An 8,936-nucleotide genomic window follows, 5' to 3' on the forward strand; every position below is an offset into this window, starting at 1 on the left:
ATGAATCTCTTTCGACCTTCGTCACTCATGTTGGTGCTGGTATGTGCTAGTATGTTTATATTATTTGTGCACTTTTTATAACATATTTTCTTCTTGTAAACATTCTTTTTTTTTTTTTTTGTATAATTGAGATTATGGTATATTCCCACTATAGGTACTTTTATTCCTATTGTACAATTTTCAAAATTATCTTCGTATGACATGATTTTTCAAAGGATAATTATGTAAGAAAATTTAATAGCTTTTTTTTTTCTCCATTTTACAATGTTAGAACATGGAATTGCATATTTTAAAACATTATTAAGACATAAACGGCATAACCCAAACTTTAGGGATAGATTGTATTTTCCCCTATTTTAAGTAGCTAGAGATTTGTGAAAATATCTGTTCTTGTTTAATTTTGGCGTGCATATGATGAATACTAAGAATATTGAGTGCTAAACATAATTTTTGTTCTAGGTATATGGCTCGTTGTTAGTTCTTGGCTCATTGATGACATATTGGTACATTATAATGTCACAAAAGGAGGAACATGACACTTTTTCAATATCAAAAATATTTTTAAACCAGCTTCAATCAGAAATTAGATACTCACTCGGACACATGGAGTCATCCTCAACTAATTTTTCAAGATTTTTCAGCTCTTCCCTCAATGCTTCTAGTATCTCCTTCATGGATATTAAAACTAAGGTTAGCATCTCTATTAAAGAAAATCCTTGAATAATAATGCAATCAGGTTCAATGTTTTTATTTCATTCATTTATTGTTCACTGCATGAATATAGCTATTTTTTCAACAGTGCTTTTAAGTTCTTTATCATTCAAAATTGAATTTAAAGATTTTTATTTTATTTTTGTTTACTACATAGAGAATAAAATAATATATTTGTCTTCTATTTAAAGTTAAATATCTTTAAAATAATTTTGGATTTTGACAACAATATTTAAATTTTAAATTAAATATGTTTAATACATCTTAGACAATATTTGTTTTAGATAATAATACAATTACCTAAATGCTATAGATCACACTATGTCAATAAAATTTGTTGCGAATAAATTATGCATTGATAAATTAGGCAACGTTCCAATCAATCTTAGCTTACACAAGGATTGGAAAAGGTTACCTTAGAATTTTTTTTTTTTTAAATAAATAACACTTACTTGGTATCAAACAACGGTGTAATGAGGCACCATGATGTCACTTACAACTTCAGATTCAGCTATAAGTACGCAGAATATAATGCTACTAAATAAAACAAAAAGAACACATATAGCTGCAAACAATTTCTTGAAAAACTAGGGAACTAATATATATATATGATTGGAAGTTCTAATTTTTTTTAATTATATTTAAAACAGTAAATATATTTAAATATATATTATTCTTTAAGAATATAATTTTGATAAACTATAAATCTAAAATAATTTTATACGCGTATCTAATTATGTAATACTATATTAGTAAAAATAATTATCTTTTATATTGATTATGTAAATAATCAACTAAAAGATTATAGTTTAAGACATTTTACACTGATAGTGTATTAAAATTAAATTTTTTTTAAAATATTAAAAAGATAAACAAAAAAGTCAAAACTTTTTTCTAAGAGGTTAAGAGGATAATTACTTAATTAATATATATATATATATATATATATATATATATATATATATATTAAAAAAATTAAAAGTTCTATCAAGATTTAATAAAGTTAAATTAAATATAATAAAATTATAAATTTATTTAAGAAATATAATTTTTTTAAAGTGCAATATTTAGTATTTTATTATTTTAAATTAGTTAAAACACTAAAAAATCGTATTGGTTTATCTACTTTACCGATTTTCATCAATTTTTTTAATTTTTTACTGGTTTATTAATAATCGATTTTTTTTCATAAATAAAACCAATTTAATATTAGTTTCGTTTAATTCGGTAAAATTGACTGATTCGATCTAATCTTTAAAACCGTTAATAATTTGACACTACTATATGTCATTTTAATTTTCCATATGTAAATAGACACCACCATATATAAATTTTTCAATTATTACCGGAAAGAAAATTTTGTTGTAATCTTACTTACCATCTTTTATGTCATTATTATTTCAGGTGGCTCCGTTATTATTTCAAGCATTTGAGAGGGTTCCTCACTTAGAGCAAATTTCATACATAGTCATGGAAGGTCTCTCCTTTTCATATTATAGAGATCATCTTCAAATTTTGGCAATGTTCTCCAACTCATCATCTTCATCTACTCTATATTATATCCAACATGTAAATCAAGATAATGGAGAAGCCTATGGTGAACCTACAAAATACAATTTTTCGTCTATTAACACAAGTTGGATTTCTGAAGCTCTTGAATTTTCTTATTCATACGCATTCAGCAATACTTCATCATTGGGAACCAATTGGAGCATTATTATTGATAGTGGCCATAACCCTTTGTTTCTCAACTCCGCAAGGGTCACAAGAACAAGTGTGATCTCTCTAGGGTTCTCGGAAACAACAGTAACGGATTTTCTCAGGACTCAAAACAATGATCTTCATCAAAGTTCAATGAGCATGTCTTGGGCCACAAAAGATGGAAGGGCTATTGTACAAGGGATCCGAAATACTCGTTTGGTGATTTCTAATGATACAGTTTTGCTTCAATTATTGGACCAAAATGGAAACCCTAAAGGTGTTGGAGACACTGCTATACCGTGCAAAAATGAAAGATTTGGATCTAGTTTGAATATTCAGAATACTGAATATATGATTCACTGCAGCACAATTGATATCATGGGAATAGAATCGGTAAGTTTCTATATTATTCATTATAAGTAGAGTTTAATTTTAGCGTACTAATAGTAATAGTCTATTCACATTCATTCTTTTAATGCACTTATAAAATTAATATAAAAATAATTATTTTTATTAACATAATGTTATGTAATTAGATGCAATTATAAAATTATACTAATAGCCATCAAAATTAAATGGTATATTTTGATTTCAGGTATATGTTGTGGCTATTCCAAAGAATGAATTACTTAGCTTTGACCAGCATTATAAGAAAAAAGGGTTGACTCTGTTGATTGTAATGATATTCATGATATTGATTGCTCTCCTAAGCTTTCTAAGCATGAATGCAAGAAATGCGAAGCGAGAAATGCGATTGCGTGCCTCACTCTTGAAACAAATGGAAGCTACTCAACAAGCTGAGAGAAAGAACATGAATAAAAGCCTTGCATTTGCTGCTGCCAATCATGATGTTAGGGCTTCTCTTGCAGGCCTTACTGCTTTGATAGACATGTCCTTTGACTTTGTTCAAAATGCGTCTGAATTGGACACCAACTTAAAACAAATGAAAGGTTGCACCCAAGACTTACTAGGTAATAATTTCATCTTAATTTGTGTCACCCAATTTGAGTGCAACTTCTATTTATCAAGTGCTAATTTTTGAGGTTGGAGTTTGGGGTTTAAGTTGTGTAGCATTATTGTATAGAACCCACGCCCACATGTAAATTGAAAGTATTAATTTGTTGTCATGTTATAAATGCTTGCCTAGGGCTGCTGAATTCTATACTTGACACAAGCAAAATTGAGGCTGGAAAAATACAGCTTGAGGAAGAGGAATTTGATGTATCAATTCTGTTGGAAGATATAGTTGACTTATACCACCCTATGGCTTCAAAGAAAGGTGTGGATCTAATCTTGGACCCTTGTGATGGTTCTATTATTAGATACTCACGTGTTAAAGGAGACAGAGGAAGACTCAAACAAGTTTTGTGTAATCTTTTGAGCAATGCTGTTAAATTTACTGATGAGGGGCACATAGTGGTTAGGGCAAGAGCTCAAAAGCCAAGTTTGCATAATTCATTAATGGCTGGTAGTGAAAAACATGTATCATGCTTATGTTTCAAGAAAATTAGCAGTGATGAAATTGAAGGCACGAGTAATTCAACACAAGCAGATCCATATTGCGTTATGGATTTTATATTTGAAGTGGATGATACGGGAAAAGGAATCCCCAAAGAGAAGTACAAGTCTGTGTTTGAGAACTATGTCCAAGTCAAAGAAACCTCTCTTGGAGTTGGAGGAACTGGCTTGGGACTTGGGATCGTGCAATCACTGGTTAGTATTTGCTTTAGTTCTTACTAATATTTATACAAAGATTTTTCTTTTAGTGGTAAATTAATTGAGAATTACATGAGTCTTGCATGTAGGAGTGTTAATGGTGTAGTTTCTCTACCAATAATGTAACCAAATCATTTTTCTATATAGGAAATTTGTCAATGGTAATATTGTAATTAAGACAGCATTAGAAAGTAGAGTTAGTTAGTTAGTTAGTTAGGTTGCAGAATTGTTATTCTGTTCTGGGATGCTGCTTTTGCGTGTGTATCAAGGCATTCTCACTGCATTGGTTAGGAGTTTATATATATAGGTGTTGCAGTATACAGAAGATAGATATCTGAATGTAATTTGATATAGCATCAATATACTCTTTCAGTTCTTCTCTCTTCTATTCAGTTCTTCTCTCTTCTAATTCTGATTTATACACAAATAATTGGTTTTTACTTGAAACTAATTTTTTAATAATGGCTTATGTAATTTCAGGTAAACAAGAAAAGAGTGTCTAACTTTTTTTTTTTAATTTTATTTAGGTGCGTTTGATGCATGGAGACATTGAAATTTCAGAGAAGGACGTGGGAGAAAAGGGAACATGCTTCAAGTTCAATGTTGTCCTTAATGTATACGAGACAATCACGAATGCTGCTAGCACAAAAGAAGAAGAAGAAGAAGGTGTTGATGAAAGAAACCAAACTCAGGCGGCATTACCAACCCTTCAAAGTTGTAGCTCTGGTTCAAGCATTTGTTCCCTTAGTCCAAGATTCCGAATCCGCAGCTCCAGTCCCAAGCCAGCGCCTTCTCGTGTCATTATGCTAATCGCCGATGAGTATCGCCGGAAGGCCACAGAGAAGTTCATGGAGGGCTTAGGGATCAAAGTTGCCGCCGCGAAACGGTTGGAGGATCTATTTGATGTCCTGAAGAAGATGAAACACAAGTGTCTCTATTCAAGCAGCCACAGTAGTGGTTCTCAAGGATCAGAGTATTTGAGTGCGAGCTCTCACTCCCGTTCCAGCAGAGTTAGAGTTGCATTGAGTTCTATGGATGGAAAGACGGATATTGGAGCAGCATCTGATGGCTTTATCCTTATTGTGGTTGAGACAGATGCAGGGCCACTTTTGGAGCTGTGTAAGATAGTTTCCAACTTCAAAAGAGGGCTTTGTAACCCTTGTCAAGTTGTTTGGTTAGATAACAAAATTCTCTTTAAGAACCTTGATAAGGACACGCTTGATCCCAAAGACATGGTTCTATCGAAACCGTTTCACGGTAGCCGTTTGTTCCAGGTTATAAAGCTTCTTCCCGAGTTCGGTGGTGGGAAAAGCTCATCCAAATTGAACACTCAGGAATCCTTTGTGGATCAACCTTCTGTTGGGTCCAAAGAAATACAAGAATGTGAGGATACAGAAAAGCCATTGAGTGGTAAGAAAATTTTGGTTGTTGATGATACTCCATTGATGCGCATGATTGCTTTGCGTACTTTGATCCAGCTTGGAGCGATTATAGAGCAGTGCGAGAATGGAGAAGCAGCTGTGCATCTAGTTCGTGATGGTTTAATCAAGGATTTTCCTAATCCCCCTTACGATTACATCTTAATGGATTGCCAGGTAATGTTTTTGAATTTCAAAAATTTTTATACACTTATTTTGCCAGGTAATGTTTCGCTTACTCCTGAGTCCTGATGTAATTGATTCCACAGATGCCAATAATGGATGGGTTCGAGGCAACAAGGAAAATAAGAAAGATAGAAAAGAGCTATGGTAATATTCGCATTCCTATAATTGCATTAACAGCTGACAGTGACAAAATGACCATAGACGCTGGAATGGACTTTCACTTGGTAAAGCCTATCGACAGAAACAAATTTCTTGAAGCCATTCGAGACATCAATGCTAAAAAGCGCTCCATTTAATGTTATTAGGAAAAGAAACCCATGTATGTATCAATGCAAAATGTTAGGAGTTTACATATAATCATATAGTGTAGTGTGGTTGTAATTTACCTTGTTTCTTTATTATATGGTAAAAAATATGATTCTAGCTCTTAGGTTTTGTTTGGTAAAATTTTTATTTTTTAAAAATTTTAATATTTATATTTAATAAAATAATTTTTAAAATTTAAAAATATTATAATAATTTTTTATTTCAATAACTTTTGAAGTCATTAGCTCCGAGACAAAAAAGTGAGAGCTGTCCAAACCACAACAAAAAATAGAATATAAACAATATACAAACAATAGTAAAGGGTTAAATATTTTTTTGTACAAAAAGATTTTGGGTTAAAATCAAAATTATCTCTCATTTTTTTTTGTATTAAAATTATCCTACGTTACAAAATATTATAAAATTATCCTTTTGTCTATAAACAACATTTTTATCACGATTTTGGGAAGCATTGAGATCGCAGGAGGGATGTTCGATGGGGAGGCCTTCGAACTCATCCTCGTCCAGAAATCGAAGGTGGTGGGCGGCAGTTTCGAGAGATCGGAGGTGCGGGTTTGGAATCAGGTTGGGGATCGATGGGAGTAGGAAGAGTGAGGTTAGTTGTGAGAGGTTGGAAAGGTGGAGAGCGAAGAGTGGTTGGATCGATAGAAGCGTCTTTAAGTTCGTCGTCTTCAGTTTCTAATCTCCCAACATGGCGGCACTGTGACGTGTTCTGGGAAGGGAGAGGTGGTGCTTGTAGTGGCTGTTGGCTTTTGACAAACGGCAACAGTAGGTGGCTGTTGGAAGGAAGAGGAAGAAGAAAAGAAGGGGAGGAAGAAGGAGGGTAGAATCAGCGCATTGAGGGTGGCAGCGGCCAGAGGTTGATGGAAGTGGGTTTTTGCACCGTCACTTCCTTCTACTTCTTTTTGTTCTTTTTTTTATTTTTTATTTTTGAAGAACATAAACATCATTTTTTTTATTTTATTTTTTTAATTTCTTTTATTGCTTATTTTGGATCTGAAGTTACAATTGATGATTGCTAAATTGTTGTTAAATATAAAATTTCTGTTAATTTATTTTTTGGATGTTACTGTTGTTGATTTATTTTTATTTTGTTGTTGCTGAAAGTGTGTTGCTATTGCTGAATTTGTTAAAATGCTGAATTTGTTATTGAATTTGTTGTGGCTGAATTTGATTGTTGCTATTGCTGAATTTAGTTTGTGGGTGGGCGATACTGAAGAAGGTGTAATGGTGGCAGTGGTGATAGCTATGAAGAAAGGAAGAGGGAGAGGGAGAGAGATGCAGCGATGATGATGATGATGATGATGATGATGATGCAGAATTGTTCGAAAGGGAGAGGGAAAGGGTGAGGGTAAGGAGGGTTTTTTATTTTTGTTTAAGAACAAAATTGTCCGAAAATTATCGCTTATGTCCGAAAACTCCGAACGGTATGGAGGATTAAGGGAGGTTTTGATTTATTGGACGTGTGATTTGACTACTTTCTTGTGAAGTTTGATGTAGCTGAGGAGCGAGAAAAAGTTCTCTTAGGAGGTCCATGGATGATCGAGGAAAATTATGTGGCTGTGAAGTCTTGGGATCAAGAGTTTAGATCAAGTGAAAACTGTTTTGGAGCAACTTTAGTGTGGATTAGAATTTCTGGATTACCAATTTGGTGCTACCAAGAAGATGCAATGCTCCGTGTTGCGGCTGCAGTTGGCATTCCCGTTAAGGTTGATTTGGCAACAAAATTAGCTGAAAGAGGACGATATGTTCGAGCATGTGTTCAGATAGATTTAGGATTGCCAGTGACTAAGAAGATTCTTGTTGAAGGTGTTGAATATGAGGTTGAATATGAAAGTCTTCACCTTATTTGTGGCTCCTGTCTCAAGTTTGGTCATGATATGAAGGTGTGCAAGACTGACAGCAATGCAGGAGGAGGAACTAATGCCAAGGTGATCAGCAACGTAGCAAAGCAGCCAGAAAGCTCAAATTCAAAAAATTCAGTACATGTAGAAAAGGCAAGTTTTCATTTTGGCAAGAATCTTGGAGATGAGACTGTAAATGTTACTGTCCCGGATTTGGTGGAGAGTGATTTGCATGCTGTTCATGTAGACCATGCACAACATGAGGATTTGGAAGGTTGGACTCAAGTGATTAGGAAAGGAAAGTATAAAATGGGTCAAAAGCCTTCTCTTAGCACCCATCAGGTCCAACCAAAAGTAAAGAAGACTCCTAACAAGGCTACCAATACTTGGACAAGGCCTAATCACCAACGTACAACACATGCTACTGGATCCAAAGTAAAATTAAGTAGGGGCATCAATATTGGAAAACCGGTTAGTGTGACTTCTTCGGGGACCCGGCACAATGTTCATCATCAGCAGCAAGGTGCGACAACAAATGGCACTATGCGAAAGCGTCCTCGCCCAAACTCTTTGCAGAATTCACCAGTAGATAAGGATGGAGCATCGACGGCGGGTATGGTGCAAGTTTCGACGGAAAAAATTGGGCTGCAACTTGAGAGTCCATTAAAGGCAGGATCGTCGAAGACAGGGACATCATGTTGAGTCTCGGGTTTGTTATTGGAGCTTCCTTTTTGCTATTTTTATGGATAGTTTCAATATCATAGCCTGGAATGTGAGGGGTGCGTCTAACAAGATGGCCCGTGTGCATTACAAAAATTTGGTGAGAATATATAAACCATCTTTCTTCTTTCTCTTTGAGACTCATACCATGTTTAATAATTTGAAGAATTTTTGGGATAAGTTGGGTTTTCATTGTGTTGGTATTGAGGAAGTAGTAGGACACATGGGTGGCATTTGGTTTCTATCTTCTATTGCTAATGCTTCTTGTGTGGTTATTGATCAAATTGACCAATGTATCACAGTGAAAGTGAGT

General features: G+C 34.0%; 2 protein-coding genes across 2 annotated transcripts; both read left to right on the forward strand.

Annotated features, from left to right (window-relative positions):
- Window positions 1–6,028, forward strand: LOC107615222 (histidine kinase CKI1-like). Its single transcript, XM_088498824.1, has 7 exons — window positions 1–39; window positions 460–690; window positions 2,116–2,805; window positions 3,008–3,383; window positions 3,560–4,125; window positions 4,656–5,723; window positions 5,816–6,028. The coding sequence occupies exons 1-7, from the start codon at window positions 1–3 to the stop codon at window positions 6,026–6,028; spliced, it is 3,183 nt and encodes a 1,060-aa protein (XP_088354950.1).
- A 1,569-nt stretch (window positions 6,029–7,597) lies between these two features.
- Window positions 7,598–8,605, forward strand: LOC148544007 (uncharacterized). Its single transcript, XM_088498825.1, has one exon. It carries the CDS (start codon window positions 7,598–7,600, stop codon window positions 8,603–8,605), a length of 1,008 nt encoding a protein of 335 aa, XP_088354951.1.
- Window positions 8,606–8,936: the final 331 nt, after the last annotated feature.

Source organism: Arachis ipaensis, chromosome B9 (genome assembly GCF_059453495.1).
Source record: "Arachis ipaensis isolate K30076 ecotype BB chromosome B9, ASM5945349v1, whole genome shotgun sequence".
In the NCBI taxonomy this organism is placed as follows: domain Eukaryota; kingdom Viridiplantae; phylum Streptophyta; class Magnoliopsida; order Fabales; family Fabaceae; genus Arachis; species Arachis ipaensis.